Source organism: Dendrobium catenatum, unplaced genomic scaffold (genome assembly GCF_001605985.2).
Source record: "Dendrobium catenatum unplaced genomic scaffold, ASM160598v2 fragScaff_scaffold_1483, whole genome shotgun sequence".
Lineage (NCBI taxonomy): Eukaryota > Viridiplantae > Streptophyta > Magnoliopsida > Asparagales > Orchidaceae > Dendrobium > Dendrobium catenatum.
In genome coordinates, this window is record NW_021319945.1 from 1,447,484 (window position 1) to 1,469,354 (window position 21,871).

General features: G+C 36.4%; 1 protein-coding gene across 1 annotated transcript in view; it reads right to left on the reverse strand.

The window, feature by feature from the left end:
* The window catches only part of LOC110115453 (nucleolar complex protein 2 homolog), a 33,439-nt gene extending 20,599 nt beyond the window's left edge, over window positions 1-12,840 (reverse strand). The window contains exons 1-2 of the mRNA XM_020848689.2: window positions 12,725-12,840; window positions 9,842-9,962 (exon numbers count right to left, since the gene is read on the reverse strand). Coding sequence (XP_020704348.2) covers window positions 9,842-9,962; window positions 12,725-12,840 — 237 coding nt within the window. The remainder of the gene's footprint in view (window positions 1-9,841; window positions 9,963-12,724) is intronic.
* Window positions 12,841-21,871: the final 9,031 nt, after the last annotated feature.

Genomic DNA, 21,871 nt, shown 5'->3' on the forward strand with positions numbered 1-21,871 from the left:
ATCAAGAAAAATCACAATATTTAATATTCAAGAGAAATCTACTACCCACAAAACAACAACAATACCAACAATAAAAAACCTTTATCTTACTATATGGGACTGGCTACATGAGTCATTTTTTCCCTATTGTGTCATACTAAGAGTTAAATTCTCATTTAAATCAAATAAAAAATTATTTTTAATACTTTCTAATCAAATATTTTTAGGTCTATCTCTACCTTTCTTAACATAGGTTGAATCTAAAACATCTATTTTTCAAATAGGATCATCAAAAAGCCTAAGTTTTATGTGACCAAACCCTCTAAGGTGATTCTCTCTAATCTTATCTACCACCGGAGCTACTCCAACCTTTTCATGTATATACTCGTTTCACATTCTGTCTCAGTTGTAAAGCAGCTCATTCAACTAAGCATCCTCATCTCTATAACACATGACTTAATTGTATGCTTCTCTTTTAATGGTCAACATTTTGCACCATAAAACATTACAAGTCTCACCACCATCTTAAGAAATTTTCCCTTAAATTTGAGGGATAGTTTTCTATCACACAACCAGCCCAATGCATTCCTCCACTTCAACCATCCAACTTGAATTTTACTAATAATATCCTCATCTATTTTATCGTAACTTTGAACAATTTGATCTCAGATATCCAAAACATGCACTCATTTAAATGACATGATCACCCAAAGTCACAAAACATTCAAAACGAATCCATCTATCATACATAGCAGTTTGTCGAGTATAATAGATATAAGAATAACCTCAGCTCACAAATGGCAAAGGTCTTGTTTAGCATATTTTTAAGATTCATTCTCAAATGATCTATCGTCATAAAAATATGGCATGTATCCTCTAACAGGTGGTTTGCTGGCAAATGACATCATATGTAAACAATTATAACTAGGGCGCTCTAACCGAATCACTATGTCTTAAAATGACACCATCAAATTACAATCAAAATTAAAGTGCGCAAGTTCCCAAATGGACAAAAAACTCTTTGAGTAATAAATCAAGTGGTGCATTTGATAGAGCACAAGACCCTATATTAATTAAGGTCGACTTAAACTTGGCCCCTTAAATAAATATTCATCAAGATCTACAAGGTTCCTTTGGGTGAAACAATCCATGACTACCGAGAAAAATTCTTTAGTCAAATTAGGTCGACTACCTCCTATGATTAAGCAAACTAGGAATCATGACAACCTTAAACAACGGAACTATAAATCTTAATACGGTTCATCATCATCCCCCACCCCACCATTTGCTTTCAGTTCATGACAATAAATTTAAAACCTCATGCTAAATTTGTAGCCGCTATATGCTGAACATTTACCTTCTCTCATAAGCTATATGATTTAAAACTTTTGAGATTGGTGACTCAGTGATGGTGCGGATTCGTCCGGAACAATTCCCACAAGGAACTGTTAAGAAGTTACATGCCGAAAGAGTGGGGCCATTCAAAATAATCAAGAAAATCAATGACAATGCTTACGAGATAGATCTGCCTATATAATTCAACATTAATCCCTCCTTTAACATAGAAGATCTGATTGCCTATGAGGGTCAGGAGTTTAACCCATCAAATCCACTTTAATTTGAGCCTTGTGAGAACCCAAGCTTACCTCCACTCCCAAATGTTTCTAAAACACCTATAGCAGAAAAGGTTTGCATGATTTTAAGTGATGATATTATTTCTACAAAAAAGGGTGATCGAAGAAGATATTTGATTAAGTGGAGAGGCAAGCCCAGGTCAGAGGACACCGGGTTAAAGCGCGAGGAGCTTCAGCAATCGACCCAGAAGCACTAGAGTTCTACAAGAGCACCCAGGATGCATACTCGACGGAGTCAAGCTTTTTTCCTCCCCCGGAGAGTGATGAGTACATCAGGACATGGAAAATTTATTAGAGGCATGGACGACGATCTACGGCCACGATTTCACCGCTCTACTTTTGATTTTCGTATTTATTATTGATGTATTAGTTTTTATTTATGAAGTTTTATTATGCTTTCCATTTTTGCCCTTACGTAAGGGCTTAGGTATGTGTAAGCCTTAAGGACATTGTGGCACTTTGTAATTTCTCATTGTATGGGCTATTTAAAGCCCCCTCTTCTTCTTTGAGGATTAATGAATGAATTATAAGAAAATTCCTGCACAAGTGTTCTTTGGAGAATTGTGAGAGTTATCTGAGAGAGCTTTGGAGAAATCCCTAGGGAGGGAAATCGGATCACCCACCAATCTTGGAGACGGATGGATTTGTGGTCCCCTAGCCTCCGGCCTAAGGTCCTTCCAACCCCTAAGCCGTCGGCCACCTAATTCCCCCACACTAACCGTCGCCTAGATCCACTACCCACCACCATCCACGGCCGCCCTCACACCGCCTGCCCATCCCCTTGGCTTCCCCCCTCATCTCCACTTGCCATCAAGTCTTTCCTAAATTAGATTTCATATTTTTTGTAACTCTATTAATGATCAAATTCAAATCTATTTGAATATGAAAAAGTTACCTAATATATAAATCCTATTTTAGAAAACTTACTAAAACATAGCCTATCTAAATTTGAATTAAATTGGGATGAGATCTTTCATTCCAAATTTAGTTTGTTAATTCAGGTAAGCATTGATTGCTTCATTAATCCCTCCCTCCTTATTTCATTCCATTATTAATTCCCAATCATGCCCCTAAATCAAATCCAATTAAATTCTCATTGGGTTTGATTTAATCTAATCACTCCTAATTGAAAAATTATTGATTAGATTTTAGCAGCACCCCCTTGGCAGCCCTAGCCGTCTCTTCCCAAGGCCCCTCACTCCAGAATTTCCCCTCTTTCGGAAATCTCTAACTGCTGTCCAAGAAATACAGCAAGTCTCCCCTGCTATCTTGTATTCCCAAGAGGCTTATCTTTTTATCCAAGACCCCTCCGACTTGGGGAAATGCTGTCAGATTTTCTGGATGTTGTTCTGGCTGCTAACTGAAGCATTTCAAGTGCCAAGCTGCTGTCCCGATCTTCCTGTGCTGTTGTTTACACATCTCTACTTGCAGTCCAGAAATTCCTGGATGCTAACAGGGGCTGTCCTCCTTTCCAAACCCTAGAGAACTATTGTCCAAGTCCTCCTGGCCTGTTGTTCGGTGATTCCAGCAAAAGTTCGCTGCTGTCCAGCCCCTTTGGAAGCCACCATTACTGCCTGAAACTGTCAGAAATCGATGTCCCAGGTTGGATGCTTGCTGTCCAAAGGTTCGAGCTTGGGTTGTTCCGTTGTTGCTGTCCGAGCCGTCCAAGAAGCCACCAACTGTTGCCCAAGCTTGCGAGGAGGTTGAATCATAGCAAAGGGGAGAACTCTTACCTTATCTCATACCTTCCTCGTTGATCCTTACTTGTGGTTTGATTGATTCATGCAAAATCTCGCAACGCTCCACTAAAGCTTAGTGTTTAGTAGGAATTGTGTGAGAGATCTTCCATAGCACTACTCTTATTGTTAGATTAGGGATTTCTTTCTGAAACCTCTTTCGTATGCAACGTCAAGAGTAATTGATTGTTATGTGATTTTTACTTTTCGCAAATAACTTGGCCTAAGCTTGTGTTTACCGCACTTTGTGTTTTATTTTATTGTTTAACTCACCATAAAGCTCTAATTAACTTGCTCTTAATCATCAAACGTGCAAAGTATTTGTCTAAATCATAATTTCATATATGTCCTGCATCATTAAGCCTTATCAAGCCCTTCTCCTTCGTCATTTGGATAGAGCAAAAGCATCTAGCAAAGCAGCTTCAGAATTGCTTCAACATTCGGTAAGAGAGATGAGATGATTTGAAAGAGAAATGGAAACATTTGGCACATTAATGTCCTATAATAAAAAACGATAGAAACTAACTAGAGTCGAAGCTGACAGAAACAACCTGGAGTTGAAGCCAAGAGCAATGGAGCTCTAGGAGAGATAGAGAGAGACCAAGAAATTTGATGGCATAGTAAAAGCCGAACGAAGAAGCATAGAGATGGAGCTTGGAGAGTGCAAAAGAGGAAGACGTTTGCTTGGGTTTACTCAATGCCCTAATAAATTCTAATTGAGATAAAATAAAATTAATTAACATATAATAGATAATATAAATATTAAGTTAAGATAAAAATTATAGAATTTAAGAAGGCACACTCTATAGAGGCTTTGTGCTATGGCTAATGCATAGCACAAATAATGTGTATCATTTTACACCCCCACCCCCCCGGCGCACCACGAGTTGAGCCAAGAAAATGGTGTTGAGGTTGCATCGTTGCATGCTATTCACCATGAATCACACTATTTTACACTATTGAAATATATGAGAACTCATGAAATCCATAGCCATAAGTTACATCTGAGATGAGATCATCAAACTACATAAACATGATGCCATGCTAGAAAAATGAGCTATATGAAGATGACAATGAGTCAAGATAAGCAAATACCAAAGCCTCATAATAAACTTCAAATTTCATTGATTCATTATATTTGCATCCTTTTTAGAGCTAAAGAAAACCTTTCTAACTCTATTACTCTTCTATTTTATTCATTTTGTTAAGCGAAGTCACCTTAGAGCCTAATAATTGATCTTCAATCTATTTATTTTATATGTTTCTCCTCATTTTGTCATGTTTTAGGAGTATGCATATGGGGATTATGTGATATAGAATCTATCCAATGCTACAATACAATTGTATTATGACACCAAATTGATTTGAGAATAATAATCTAAAATATAATGAATTAATCAGATTTGTATGCAACCAGAGGTTTATAAGAAAAAAAATCAAGAAGTCAAAGTTAGGGTTTCTTTAAATTTGAGTCTCTAAGGTTTATCTCACATAAAAGATTTCCTATATGCATGAAATTAAGGTTCCTTAAGAAATTTCAATATCAAGGATTACTTATGGGATTCAAGTAAGAACCATGAAAGATGCCATGCAAACGAGATTAAAATAAGGGATGATAATTACCATGTAAGATGATGATTACACCCTTAAATAGGGTCTTTGTGCGATCCTTTATCCTCCATTTCCATAAACTAATAGTTTGGGTGTGAGTATTAAAAGCCTCTCTTAAACTGAAAAGAGTTTAAAGAACAAGAATTTGCCTTAAAAATTAGGCCCCTTACCTTGGAATTCACTTAAGAGATTTATAATTCATGTATAACCCTTTGAGAGCATAAATTGGAAAGAAATGTGTAATAGCCATCGAGTGAAATGTTTTTGGCTTAAAATTGAAGAGAGGGAGAGAGGATTCATAAAAAATGAGATAATATGTCAAACGATCCAATTCAAAAGATTATAGCTATAGAAATATGTGTAAGAGTATATCAGTTAAATTCTTCAAGGATTCTAAAATACAAGCTATGTATATATAAAAGAAGATCCACAATTTTCGCATGGATATGAAAAATATTATTCTAAATAGAATCAACTAAAAAGAAATAACAACAATACATGATCTAAATATTTGAAATTATCAAATTAAATATCTCTCACATTTAATGATACATAAAAAGGAAAGAGTAACGTCATTGATTGGTAACATAGATAAAACAATCTTGAAAACTTTCTTAACAGGGAGAAAGGACAATAGGAATCATAGACACTTTAAGATCTATGGAAATCAACATCAACTAATATTCCCCTCATGTTGAGTATTACATACCAATCATATCAAATTTGGAGTTCTGACTTCAAAAATTATTGCGGTGAATGGCCTTAGCGAGAATATCAGTTGCCTAAAGATTGGAAAGAGTATAAATAAGTTCGTTGAATTCTTATCCATCTAATCCTCATGAAATGACAATCAATATTTACATGTTTGATCCAATCAAGAAGGATCAGGTTCTCTGCAATGTTAATGGTAGTTTTGTCATCGATAATACTCTCACAAGACTATTTCGATAGTTCTTCAGTTCTTCCAACATTCTCTCCAACAAAATTCCTTCACAGATCCCGTGTGACAACCCTAAGTTCTACTACAATACTACTTCATGCCACAATAGATTATTTCTTACTTCTCCATATGACTAAATTTCTCCATAGTAGTTGATCAGTGATCACCTATCAATAATAGAGCATGCCCAGTCTACACCAGCGAACACAAATATTTCTGTAGGAAGTTTTCCTTGAATTTAATGCCTTTTCAGGACCCTTCTTTGGATATTGAAGATTCAAAAGTAGCCCTCTTAAGTGTTTTTCTAGATTATTCATGACTCTATTAGCCATAGTAACTAAGAAGATAATATATAGCCAGATATGTCTTATATGAATCAGTTTCCTCACAAGTATTTGATAATTTCCTTAACAGGAGGACATTCATCCTCAGCATAAATCTTAATATTTGGATTCATAGGCGTTTTCATTTGGTATACATCCCAACATCCTAGTTTTTTCAAGCAGAGCAAGAACATCCGTTGAGTCATTGAAATGTCATACATTGATAGACAAATTTTCTTACCCAAACAAAAAAAAATCAAGTTGTCTAACTCTTTAATCTCAATTTCTTCATCAGAAGTTTCTTTAATTTGGTTATTTCTCTCTCATTGTTTCCAATAAAAAGTATGTTATGCCTGGTTCAGTAGAACCGAACACAGCAAAGCTGGACGGGACAAGGGCAAAAGTTTTGGCCCCCCTTGTAGGTAGGGCTGCAAACGAACCGAGCCGAGTATGTGAGTGTTCATATTTGAGTTCATTTATCATTAGCTTGTTCGAGTTTGGTTCTTGTTTGATTCGAGCTTTATTATTTGTGTTCATGTTTGATTCATTTAATTTAAGGGTGTTCATGTTGGTTCATGTTCAGTTCATGTTCGGTTCGTTTAATGCTTATCGAGCTTTAAACAAGAAAGCTTTAACGAGCTATGTTCGTGAACATATTTAACAAACAATCTATTGAACAAACAAGCATTAAATTTGTTCAAGAACATCTTAAACAAACAATCTAGCAAACATGGACAAATATGAAATGTTTTTTGTTCAGAAAATTAAATTTCTATTAAAAGCAGCTGTCTATTTAAAATGAAAATATTCTTAAATGAAGCTTACCTGTTGCATTTCTCTCCATTCAAGCTTTTATCAAGCTTAATGTCGAGCTTGTTCACAAACTTCAAATGATGTTGTTCGTGAACATAAATGAATCGAACACATTAGTGTTCAAGCTTGTTTATTTAAGGATCGAGTATTTAAAATGTTGTTCAAGTTTATTTGTTTAGTTAGTTAAACGATCACAAACGAGCTTTAATCGAACCGAGCATCGAGTAGCTCGTCGAACGCTTGGCTCACTAGTAGCCCTACTTGTAGGGCCCATCAAACCTATAACTTCATATGGAAGGAGAAGGAATAAGGAAGGATTTAATGAGGGATTTGATATCAAAAGAGGGGAGGGAATCAAGTAAGGCAAGAGGGCTGTTTTGGGGGGAGGGGGAGTATTTAGGACTGATTGTAGGGTTATTTTTCATTATGTGCGATCTGATTTCTGCTGCAATTTTTCTTTCTTTGAGGGCCTCCTAGTGGGCGTCTAGGTGGTTTGGGAGAATCGATCTACCTCTCTAATTGTAGATCATTGTATCTTGCTTTGGTGTTGAAGTAGTAATCCAAAAATCAGGCACTGCTTCTCGATTCTCGATTGTTGTATTATGTTTTCTCACTGAATTCACTTCCAAGGAATAACAAAGTAATGGGATCAAGATAAGCATTCAATATAACAATCTTGAAATTTGACATGCTCTATGAATATAGTGTGATCAGTTTGGCGTTTAGAGAAACCATGTATCTTAACCACTTTGATAAGTGATCAAATAATGCACTCGGGGATTGTTTTCAGATCATATAAGTATTTTCGAAGCTCATATGTCTTATCAATATTGACTTGACTCTCAAACCCAAAGGAAACCTTCTTATAGACTTCATAAAAATAACCATTCTGAAAAGCATTTTTAATATAAAGTTTATATAACAATCAATCCAAGTTTGTTTCAAAGGCTAATAATAACGCACAAATGGAATTAAGTTTAGCAAATGGGGTAAATATCTCCTCCTATATTATCCCATAGATTTAGGAGAAATTTTTGGACACCAATTAAGCTTCGACTATGTTCACAATTCCATCAATGGAATTTATAAAGGAAATCCCCTTACATCCAACTAGTCTCTTTCCTTTTGGAAATTCAATGTAATTTCAAGGACTTGTATTTCTACCATTGCAAGTCACTTTCACAGAGGTTTCCAAAAAGCTTCCTAAATGTTGTTTAAAATTTGAACCACTATAAATGATATAACCAAGGCATGATATATATGAGTTAACTTATCATATGACAGAAAAACGTTGACAGGGTGTTTGGCAGAATATCTAACTCCTTTCTTGATTGTAATAGAATGATCAAGATCACAAAAACTAGGTTTAGTGGTTTTGTTATTGATACAAAGTTGAGACTTAAGAGGTCTCCAAATTTTGCATAGAATAATGATTTGATGCAAGAGGTGCTTGGATCTTTGTCACCTCCTTGATTTTCAGCCTCCTGGAGTAAACAATCATTTTCTTATTTTGGGGCATGATGTATAGATTCCAAATATTGATTGCTAGTTCTAGGTGAATTTGTAAGAATTATGAGATTTTGAATGGAGATTGTTTAAACCGATGGCAAAGATAAGAATGGATAAGTAGCAGGCTCAATTTCTCAAATATGATATTCCCTAAATTTTTCTAAATAAATCTCAGCTTCGGCATATAATGGTTGATTTTCAAAGGTGATACTCATTATTGGGTAGAACCGTAGAATATATTTTATGAATGGTGAAAAGCGCTTATACCCCTTTTTATACAATGAATACCTAAGGAAAATAAAATTAATTGATATGAGTTCAAATTTGTGTTAATGTTTGAAGATCTAATGTGAACAAAGGAGGTGCATCCGAAGATTTTGTTTGAAATATAAGTAATAATTTGGGCAAAAGGATAGGTTTGAAGGAGAATTTGGCATGGAGTTTGGAAATTTAGTATTGGAGAGGTCATTTGATTGATGATAATTACTATAGTTAACACAACTTCTCCCAAAAATAATTTTGAAAGTGTGAGACAAGCCTGATTGATCAAGGCATTTTCATCAAATGTTTATTTTCTCTTTCAACAACTCTATTTGTTGTAAAATGTTGACACATGTGCTCCGATGATTAATCCCTTAATCCAACACGTAGGACACAAGGGAATAATGATATTATTTGCACCCGTTGCTAGTCTAGAGCACTTGAATTTTAATTTGACATTGAGTTTACACCAACTTATTGAAATTTTGAAATAAGGAGATAACTTTAATTTTATCCTTCATAAAGAAGGACAAGTGACTCTAGAGTGATCATCAATGAATAAATGAACCATTTAAAGTTTGTCATATTGTTGACCCTAGATCAGGGAAAAAAGGATAAAGTTAAATTGTACAGGTAAATAACGAAAGTTGTGAGGGTGTTTGGATGGTTAACAAACGTTACAAAGAAGAGCCGTCAAATTTTGGCATCCTTAAATAAATAACTTCTTCCTAACCCACTCAATAGTTGAAACATAAAAGACTAAGCTTGGAAAGCCACCGTGATGGTGCAGATATTTATAGAGAGACAAAAGATCCTTGGAAGCAAGTTATAGCCCTTTTTACCTCCGTAAATAATAAGCACTACTGCATAATTTTATTCAAAAATATCAAGAAAAGATTCTGAAATGGTTCAACAAGAGAAATATGTTAGCCAGAACATAATTATATTAGAAAGTCCGTCACTCAACAAAATGAACCATAACAGGATTTCGTGCAAACTAATATATAATCATGATATAAAATAAAACGGGGAAACCTCTGAAAGAATGCCTTCACCGTCAGATTCAACGTCAACCAAATTCACATCATCTTCAATATAAATGTTATCAAGGGAATTGTAAGAAGCTGCTGCATCAATTGTAGTGACTCCAGATTTCCTGAACCATATGAATTATTCAAGAACTTCATGATAATTGACAAGACAAAGCTGAAGAAACATATCATGCACGCAAATACAAGTGACCTAAGGACAGCATATATTGACGTCCAAGATGAGCAATGAGAGACAACTTCAGTGCACATAAACTTCCACAAGGCTATTTGAGAGACAAAAATATATTCCAATTTAACTGGACACCATTTCACAGAAGCCTACAGGTGTGTGATTGTAAAAATTGCAAAGCTGAAATATATTTCGAGCACATTTCGCATGTGAGGCCAACTTTAGCCCAGCTAGATCCTTGAAAATCTTATTTTCATTCTCAAATGCTCTCAATGTAGTAGTGTCAAATGGATTGCCCAAACTCATTTAAGCCCATTTCTTTTGGCCCTTAAAGCTCATAATCGGCTTGAGCTAGACAGATTTATGATAGGCTTTAAAAGGTTATCCATTTCGACTTAGGCCTATTTAAAATATAATGTTATTCTGCAACAAAAAGTAATACTACTCATTCATATTTAGTTGAATCAATATTAAAAACGACATATTTGAATCAAGTGTAAAGAAAAAAAGGTTGAAGAAAAAAATCATTTAACTTTTTTTTAATTTATGATAGCTTAGAGAATTCAAAATCAAAATGAATTAAATTTAAGTTATTTAACTCATAATATTATATTAGGTGATTTATCAACTAGAGTTTTTTTCTATGTTAAAAAGGTAATTAGTACAAACAAAATATCCTAAATTATTTTTAATTTAATTTTGAGTGGCTTGGCAGTGAACAATACGCTTGCATCAAGCCTTTTAAATGATCAATGTGCTATTCGGCTAGTTCTCAGCCAACTATGGCTAGACCATTTAAGGCCATGCCCATTAAGGTCAACCCACTAAAGCTTTCAAAGGAGCCACTTTATAGCCTTCTCTCCATCTTTATTCTTCTCTCTCAACATCAATTCATTTACAACATAATTAAGCTTCATACTTGAAGGTGCAAAATTTTATCATATCCCTCTATATTTCAATGTATTTTTTTATTTATTTTATTAACACTATATTCAGTCTTAACCCGATTAGATCCTAAAATAATATTTATTAAAAAGCAAACATACATTATATTTATCCTTCTCTCACATCACTTTAATTAAAATGTTTTTTTATCATAGGCATCAATATTAAATTTTCACTTCCCTACTCATACTTATTTTAATGAATTTTTCTGTTGCTTTTAGTTATGACAGGAAAAACTTGTAGATCTCAAGTATTTCCTATCAATCTTCGGAAAACAGCGAGAAAATCATCACAAAAGTCCACACAAAACCATGAAAACAATAGATAATTTGTATTATTTGATGAAAGGAAAACAGAAAATAGCAAGATACAATTGATCCTCTATTCGAGAGGAGGATCGATCTCTACCAAATCTCTAGACGCCACTAGAGCCCAAAGAAAAATCTAAATCTAGGTGATCTCAAATTTCAGTCAAATTCAAGATACCCAAACCCTAGGAAAACAAAATATTTAATGCATACAAATAAAAAGGAAAACCCTAAACAATCCCTACATTCAAATTTCCCTCCCAATTTCTTCAAAAAACCTTCCTATTTGGCTCCCGCACGGCGTGCAGCTCGCGCGGCGTCCCAGCAGGAAGAACGGATCCGCTATTTCATGTCTGGGTCGGTCCCGCATGGACCGGTTGGAACGGTCCACTGGACCGGTCTAACAATACTCCCCTCCCGAAGATCCACCTTGTCCTCAAGGTGGAGATATGCGCGTGTTCCCATGGAGGTGGCCATCCTTGAGGTGGCTGAAAATCCCTACCAACTTGTTGAATTGAGGGTTGCCCTGAAAGAGAAACATCCCCTCCCTCCTTCATCCTAATCTCATCCAGCTTGTGTAGTCCCACCAGATAATTTTCCTCCACCCCTTGTAGGCTCCTAACCATGGTCTTAAGTGATACCATGGCTTTGGATAGTCCTGCTTCTCCCCTTATGACCACCTTTCTCTCATCCACCATTAATTCCACCGTGAGTGCTCCCCAATTGTCATTGGTTCCCCCCAAGGTTTGCAACCATTTCATTTCCAGGATGACATCAGTACTTCCTAACTCTAGTGGGAGAAAATCCTCCCTTAACTGAATCCCCTGGATGGTCAGCACCACACATCTACAGATCCATTAGCCTTTATCCACCTTCCCTATACCCATCATCACCCCATAATAACTGGTGTCCACCAATTTCGCTCCCAGTTGGTTGACGACCTGAGTGAAAATGAAATTATGGGTAGCTCCACTGTAAATCAAAATAACCACCTCCATGCCTGTTATTTCCCCCTTCACCTTCATCGTATGATTCGAAGTGAATCATACTACTGAATTCAGGGAAACCTCGGCCAAATCCAAATGCAAATTCTCCTTCATCTATTCCTCTAACTCCCCCTCATCTCCCTCCTAAGTTTCCTCGTCATCACAAACGGTAAGAACTTGAAGAGTTCGATCTTTGCACCGATGTCCTAGCGTATACTTCTCCTTGCACCTGAAACATAACCCATTTGTCCTCCTCTCCTGCATCTCCTTATCTGTCAGCCTCTTGAAATTTTTCCCTCCTTCCTCCTACTGGCTTCTCCCTGGTGGTCTCATTAATGTTGCCTGATACAGGCCCCTAGTGCACTAGAAGAGTGGTTGTCGTTCTGTAAAAGCCTCCTAAGTTGTTGCTCCTAGCCCCCTTCTCTAGATTCTTCTGATTTTCCACTAGTTGGGCCAACTTCATGGCCTCCCCCAAGTCACGTGGCATCAAAATCTTCATTGTTGCTCGGATCTCTGCCTTCAAACCCTTCATGAAGTTCCCTTTCAATACCGTATCTGATAATCGCTCCACCATACTGGCTAGTTGCTCAAACTGCTCCTGGTAGTCTAATATTGATCCCTCTTGTGCCAGAGCAAAGAACTGCTCATAGAAATCTCCTCCCCGGTCGGTTTGAAAATGTTCTATTATGCAGTCCTTGAATTCTCTCTAGTCTTTGATAGGTCTCCTCTGGTCTCTCCACTGGTACCATGACAGTGCCTGCCCCTCCAAACATAGGCTTGCTGCTGTCAGCTTCTCCTCCTCTGTTAGCCCATTCACGGCAAAGTACCTCTCCACCTTATAGATCCACCCATACGCATCCTCCCCCTGGAAGATAGGCATCTTCAACTTCCACACCTTTTGATCTCCACCATTCCCCCTTATTCCTCCATAACTTCCCCTCTCCCAAGTGCTCGGCCTACCCCACGTCTCCCGGTTTTCCCTTACCCTGCCATATCCCAAACCCCCTTCGAATTCCCCACTTCTTCCTTCAAAATCAGCACCTCGGCGACCATAATGTACCTCCCGGCGTTCCCAATCAGCACCCCTTTGCTCCGTCCCTCCATACTCATGCCTTTCCCCATACCGACCTCCTCTATCCTCCCTCTGAAAAGGCTCCATAAAGGGTTTTCTTTTTTCTCCCTCCATGATTTCCACCTCGTCTTCCTCCCTACGAATTTCTGAATTCGTGTTTTTTCTTTCCTCCTCTTTTGCCACAGAAGCCACCGTTTGGTTTTGAATTTCCAACATTTTCTTCATCATGTCCCGGAGATCGGCTACTTGTCCTTCCATGGAGAAATCCTTTCCTCCACCGTTGTCTTGATATGGTTCATCTCCCCTTCAAGCCTTTCTTCTAGCGCATCAACTTGCTTGGCCGCCATCTCGATCCAAACCTTTGTAAATCCAAAAATTCCGGAATTGGATTACAAAAACAGCACTTCGTCCGTTCTCCACCAAAAATCAACCGCTGAAATTCTCCCAACACAGCCCACGAATGGTCCTAAGACTTGCTCTGATACCAATTTGATAGGAAACACTTGTAGATCTCAAGTATTTCCTATCAATCTTCGGAAAACAGCGAGAAAATCTTCACAAAAGTCCACACAAAACCATGAAAACAGTAGATAATTTGTATTATTTGATGAAAGGAAAACAAAAAATAGCAAGATACAATTGATCCTCTATTCGAAAGGAAGATCGATCTCTCCCAAATCTCTAGACGCCGCTAGAGCCCAAAGAAAAATCTAAATCTAGGAGATCTCAAATTTCAGCCAAATTCAAGATACCCAAACCCTATGAAAACAAACTATTTAATGCATACAAATCAAAAGGAAATCCCTAAACAATCCCTACATTCAAATTTCCCTCACAATTTCCTCAAAAAACCTTCCTATTCAGCTCCCGCACGGCGTGCGACTCGCGCGGCCTCCCAGCAGGCGGAACGGATCCGCTGTTTCGCGTCTGGGCCAGTCCCGCGTGGACCGACTGGACCGATCCACTGGACCGGTCTAACAAGTTATTATATAAGTTTACTAAAAATAATAATGTTACCAAAATGCAATGTATCCAACTTTTTCCCTGACAAGTTATTGCCTAGTCTTTGCTGTGCTATGTCTAAAGTTTAGATGAGGCAAAAAATGAGATTATGAACCAATTTTTTCCAATTGATCTAAGCCCAAAGAAATAGAGAGGTTATTATTGAATTTACAAGAAAACTGGTAAAAGCAAGTCAGACAATTTCAGATTCAAATGATTTTACAGAATAAGTCTAGTATCTATAGAGCTCTCTCTAATCATGAAAACTCATAATTCAATTTTCGTATCCAGAACAGCTGCACAAATATCTATGTGTTAAATTCAAAGACTTGGAGAGGGAAACGGCTTAATTTTATTGCACAAAAATTATCCTTATTTATAAATCTATATAATATAAATTAATAAAGAAATAAATAATTACAGAATCATGCATAAGTGCCCTAATATAATCTTTCCCAAATCAGCCACCCGGATATGGAAGGAGATCAACATGATCTAGGTGAGCCTCCCATGGATCCCCATGCTGGCCGTGGGATCAATGATTAAGGGACGACTGGGATTTAACACCCCCTCCCACAAATCCCCATGCTAGCAGTGGAATCAAGCGTCAAAGGATGGCCAGGATTTAACTATAATACCCAAAGTTTTGTCAAATGTAAGCATGAATAGTTCCCCAAATCACTCCCTATTTTATTTCTCACATGGAAAACACCAACTTCAATTTTATTTAATTCTAGTTTAATTTAGAGCATTGTGATCTAGATAAGTGTATTTAAAAGATATATGCATATATGTGCATAAATCTCTTGAATAGATATAATTAAGATTTAATTAATATAAATTTTAATATAAGATTAATGTACTCTTTATGTCATTTACTATTTCCACTTAGCATGGCATGTAATGGCTGATCACTCATATACTCCATCCAACTACATTAAAGTATAGTAGCTTAGTGGAATTAATTATATAGTAATATAATAAAGAGTGAAATCTTAGTGTAATTGATGTAGAACGAACATGCAAAGATGAATTACTTTAAGAAATTTGCACACTTAATATTCCTAAAACAAATAATTATATCTTAATGGTGAATTTAAACGACACAATAAAACACAAAGAGCGGTAAGACAAGCTTTGGCTGAATCACGCGCGTAAAAGTTAAGATCAGAAAACAATCAAGTTAATCTAACGTTGCATACTTGAATGGTTTCAACAATAAATCCCTATGCTAATAATAAGATTAGTACTATGAAATTACCATCACACAGTTCTACTAAACACTAAGCTTTAGCGGAGAATAATTGGCCTGATCGTCATAAATCACATTAAAACTATAATTGATGAGTAAACTAAGGAGATAAGAGAATTGGAGGGGAGTTTACCCAAATAATCAGAAAATACGCAGATCCCGCGGCTGTAGGAAGTCTTGGGAGGAAGTAGGAGGCATTCAAGAACCTTCCTGAAGGTGCGATCAACGGTCTGAAATGTCCGGACAGTGTTTGAAAACCTTCTAGCGGGATGGACAGCAAGAAAACATGTGCAGATTTCCCTGGACATCAAACTACCCAATGGGAAGTAGCTTGGACAGCTCCAATGTGGTCTAGATGGCTTCCCAAAATGTTGGACAGCAGGTTGCAAATACTGGACAGCAGTCTGAAATTGCTAGCTGCCTTGAACAGCCTTCGGAAGTCTCTCCAATTGGTGGGACAACAAGGGAAAGGCGCGTCTGTTAGGGGAATAGATGGGGAAGTTCAAATTAAGAATTAGAGATTAGATTGATGAGAGAAAAGGAAGAAGGATAGGGCCGGCCATATAGAAGGATGGGAAAGCGTCTAGATTCGATGTATGTGGTCCCCATGCAATCAATTTAATGATATGATTAAATCTGAATTAAATTCAAATTTTAGAGATTGAATGGGTTTCCAAATAGGATTCATTAATATGGGATTAATTTGAAATTCAAATAAGTTTGAATTCAAATAAAGATGTTTCCATATTAATAGAAAGATATTTTAGGAAAGTAATTAAGGGGGATTTGAATTTTGAAATTCAAAATCCATGAGGGATTTGGAGGGGATTAAATTTGAAATTTTGATTTCAAATTCAAAGTGGTGAGGGCTCAATGAGGAAACAACACAAGCCAAGCCCAAGGAAGGGGGGCCGGCGGCATGAAGAGGAGGGAGGGGATTGTGGTAATTGTTTTATGAGTTTCCAAAACAAGCTTGGCCAATTGAGAGGGAAAATAATGAGACCTCTCTAAATTGAATTTAGATTGGATTCAGAATTTGAAAACTTTCCTTAATTGGATTTTGCAAATAAAGAAAGTTTTTGAATTTCCTAACTCCTTTCTTTATTGTAAGAGCCAATTTAGGGAGTCATTATGATGATTAAAATCATCATAATGATTTGAGGTGTGGGTGGGGCCGGCGGTCAAGAGGGAAGAGGCGGGTTGGGCTTTGGGTGGAGGTGACTAGGAGTTAGGCCGGCAGGTGGGATTGTGGAAGGGGAATTTGGTGGGGATCAGGGGGTATTTTGGTGGTGGAATGAAAGTGGAGGGATGACAAGAAATCGGTGGGGAATACACGAAGATAGAATAGAAAACGTAGACGAAGACCACGAGCCACGGACTTTACCAGTGACTGGTGGGTATTGCGTTTGCTCACCTTGAGCTCTCTCTCCCTTCTCTCTAGTGCACTCACAAAAAGAAGAATAAGAAGAAAAACACATAAAATTTCATTATCAAATCATCATCCCAAAATACAAAATAACTAGCCTATAAATAGGCCTCATGAAAAGAAAAGAAATAAAAGACTAAAATATCCTTCGGGCTACAACACTACATGACCACCCGTAAGGGTATAAAAGGAAAAAAACAATATCAAATAAACTAGTACAGAAAACATATAAATAAATAACTCAAGATCGTAGCCGTTGATCTCCGATGTCCTCATCAGTAATGGTTTATATTATTATATTAGTAAACACAAGTAAGTGAATCAATGAAAATACTCAACTGCAGCCATTCTTTCATTTAATTCCCTCCCCATTCACATGAGAAGAAGCTGTGCAGGCCGAGGGAGAGCTGGGAGCTGAAGGAGGCGGTTTGTGTGGAAACTGCATGTTTGGTAGCTGATTTCTCAGGTAATGAAATTGAGGTATGAGGTTTAAGATTTCAAAAATATGAATTTCTGAGATAGCGATAACACATTTAATCAGAGTATGATAGCATTGCATTTCTTCATGCATACAATTCCTACTTCACTAAATGTTTATGACAACAGCACTTGTTATAAGTATTATTAAATGTGATATATATTAGAAAGGAGGTGAGTCGTATATGAGGAATAGGCTCGCACAAGGCGAAAGACCTGACGATGTAAATATACACTTTCGAAATTCTAAAAGTTGGGAATTCGGACCCAACATTGAATGAGAGAGCAGCTTCAATTCTAAAAGTTAGGAATTTGGACTCAATCTTGAATTGGAAAGCTAAAAGGGTACAAAAGTTCATATTCATCATATGACTTATATAAACGTATTGAACAGTAAACAAGATATAAAGTAATGTTATGCATTTTTTATGATCAGTATTGAATTTCAATGTGTTCTAAATTAATTGTTAACAATATTATTATTATTTCTTATATATTGTTTGAGTATTTCATCGAAAAGAAGAGATGATTGCTCTTTTTTGTGTACATACATTTTGGATGTACATAAAGGTCAAAGTGAAGACTGTACAGAGATTTTTGGGGTATGCAAATAAATTTTAAAAAGTTTTAGCAAAGCTTTATATTTCTTTTAAGATGTGCATTATACTTGAAGTTTAATTAAGTATTGCATGCTTTCTCTTGTTAAGTATAAAATTTGATATATTAGGAGAGTCTAAACATATTATTTTTTACTCATCTGATTATGATAGAAATAGTTCATAATGGGTGTTAGTAAGAAGAGGCTTGTTTAAATTTTTCTTCTGTTATACTCCAGGTTGACTATAAGAAGGGTCAAAATGAGGTGTAACAAAAAGTGGTATCATAGCCAAATCAAATGGAATCCTAATTGGAGTTAGACAATGAAGTAGGATAAGATATAATGAATCTAATATATACAGAGCTATAGGTTGAACCAATGTTGAAAAAACTATGCATTTATCCTAGTAGAATAAGCATACTTGCATAATAGGCTTAGTTAATGCTTTAAAATGATCATGTTTATTATAATTAGTGTATGCATTATATATATTATTTATATGCATACAGATAATTATATTTGACGAATTTTCATAAAAAATGACTAGTCAATCATCCATGCCATATACAAAAACAGGAATGAACGAGGAAAATAAGTCTAAGGAACTTCAAGATATTGTGCATTTAATCTCACAAGTGGTGGATAACAATACATCAATGGAAAAATCTCCTACTAATAGTGGACCCAAATCTGAAAGTGGCAGAGAAGTCGATCGACATTTAAAGTTATTTCAGACTTTTAAACTGCTAGCATTCAAAGGTACTAGTGATCCAACAGCAGTTGAGTACTGTTTGTTGAAGATAGGGAAGATCATAAATAGTATGATTTGTCCTGAAAATAGAAAGGTACCATCGGCCACAGTTGTTCTGAAAGAGGAGGCAAAAAGATGATAGCAAGCATAACATAGAGAAAAATTTGGAAATATGTCAATCACTAGCATATAGTGGAACGATTTTGTGAGTGTTTAGAGACTTGTTCATTCCTCCTTCAACAACATTAGCTTTGCAAGAAAAAATTTTCAATCTGACTCTGGGTTCAAAAACAGTTATGCAATATGAAGTTGAGTTCACTTCTTTGTCCCACTATATATCTCATTATGTTAGCACCCAGGAGAAGTATCACAGATTCTTGAGATGCCTCAGAGATCAGATGCGACTAATATTGACACTTTTTGATATCATTGAATTTTCAGTCTTAATAGAGAGAGTCGAGAGGATTGAAAATGAGGTGAATTTCTCTACGCACGGTTGGGAACAACAACAAACAGGTAAAAGGAAGATATTTGAAAAGAATTATTGATTTAGAAAATAAGAAGCCAAAAATTGAGGATAAGCAAAAGCAGATTAAGGCAGAAAAACTTTTGTGTGAGCAGAGTGGGAAGAAGCATTTTGGTCAGTGTTTGGTGGGATTTGGAAGATGTTTCAGATGTGGTGAGTTGGGTCATCGCAAGGTGGATTGCCCTCAAGAGAGAATAATCAATACCAGGCCACAGGGATATCAAGAGCAGGCACAACATAGGAGATATTTGGAAGGCAATCAGGCAGGAAAAACTCAGTTTCAGGGAAGGCCAACAGTGAAAGGAAAACCACCAATTCAGTTAAAAAGAGAAGCATAAGATGTTAAAAGTAATCAACCTATGAAAGCTAGAGTTTTTGTCATTACATCCCAAGAGGCCAAGGATTCAGAGGAGGTGGTTACATGTATACTTTTGATTTCTAATAACTTTCGCAAAGTTCTTTTTTATTCTGGTGCATCCAATTCATTTATTTCTGAATAATTTTATTCTGATTTATCTATTGAGATTGCATGTTTTACATCTATCTTGTGTGTTAGGATGCCGACGAGGGACAGTTTGTCTGCCAATAGGATGTGTCTTATGAATTTGGATATTCATGGCCACAAATTTTCAATAGAATTATCAAAACTTCTGACATCATTTTGAGAATGAATTGGTTACTTAAATATTTTGCTACAATTGAATATTGAAAAAAAAAAAAAGTTTATTTTACCAAATGAGAAAACCTTCTATTTTCCCTGTGAGAAGAATGCAACATCCTCTCTAGTGAGTAAGTGAATATGGGTAAATATTTAAGGAGGGGTGAGTAAGTGTTCTTAGCTAAAATGGAGGGCTTCAATAAAGATGTTCAAGCATTACAGATGTTTTAGTTGTCTCTGAATTTTCATATATATTTCCTAAAGAATTACATGGGTTATCACCTAAAAGAGAAGTTGAATTTAGCATAGAACTGCAACAATGAATATCAGCAATTTACAAATCTCCTTATAGAGTGGCCCCAAAAGAATTGCAGGAGTTAAAAACTCAGTTACAGAAATTGATGGATAAGGGACTTATCAAGGCTAACCATTCACCTTGGCGTGCACCTGCACATTTTGTTAAGAAGAAATATGGAACAATGAGAATGTGTATTGATTACAGAGAGCTAAATAGAATGACTATCAAGAATAAATATCCATTACATATAGATGACTTATTTGATCAATTAATAGGTGCCACGGTATTTTTCAGAATTGATTTAAGATCAAGATATCATCAATTGAGAGTTAAAAAAGCATATGTCAGTAAGATAGCTTTTGGAGTCAGGTATGATCATTTTGAGTTTAGAGTCATGTCGTTTGAGTTAACAAATACTCCTATTATCTTCATAGATATGATGAATCGGATTGTCAAATACTACATATATAAGTTTGTGATTATTTTCATTGATGACATTCTGATATGCTTGAGGACTGATGATGAGAATGTTTAATATTTAAGAATAGTTTTGGAGACATTGAGGAAAAATCAGTTGTATGTAAAACATTCAAAATTTGAATTTTGAATGTTATCATTGATGACATTCTTAGGTGTTATAGCCAAAATGTGAATTTTGGCTATAAAATATTTCCTTTTTGGGGCATATTATCAGTGGTGAAGGAATTTCAACAGACCCACAAAAAGTAAAGCAATTATGGAATGTCCTACACCTAAGAATGTTACAGAGGCTCGTAGCTTTTTAAGATTGGCAGAATAATACATAAGATTTGTTAAAGGATTTTCACAAATTGCTTTGTCTTTGTCCAAGCTGATGAGAAAGGATATTAAGTTTGAGTGGATTACTTAGGGGCTGTTTGGTTGCCTGAATTAGGAGGGTAAAGTAAAACAAATGCATGTATTTATTAAATTTGGCTGTTTGGTTAATTTTGAGCGTAACAAAAGGAAATCATCCGATGCATTAGTTGTGTAAAACAGAGACTGTTTTGCGGGAATTAGAAACCCGCTCGATACGAGCGGGTTATAAATTCGCTCGACGAAGTTATGCTTGGCGTCGTTGCTGTTCGTCTTCATTGTTTCGCAGGTGGTGTAAGATTGCACGAGAGGCTTCTTCTGCTCCTTTGTTCTTCTCAGACTTCGAGCGACGACGTTTCCTAAAGCCTGTCCGATCGGAAGTTGCGCCATTTTCATCGGAAGTAAGGACGGGAGCTCGAGTTCGCATCATCCTTGCTGTTCGGCTTCATTGCTTCGCAGGTGGCGTAAGATTGCACGAGAGGCTTCTTCTGCTCCTTTGTTCTTCTCAGACTTCGAGCGACGACGTTTCCTAAAGCCTGTCCGATCGGAAGTTGCGCCATTTTCATCGGAAGTAAGGACGGGAGCTCGAGTTCGCATCATCCTTGCTGTTCGGCTTCATTGCTTCGCAGGTGGCGTAAGATTGCACGAGAGGCTTCTTCGACTCCTTGGTTCTTCTCAGACTTCGCGTGAGGACGTTCCTAAAGCTTGTCC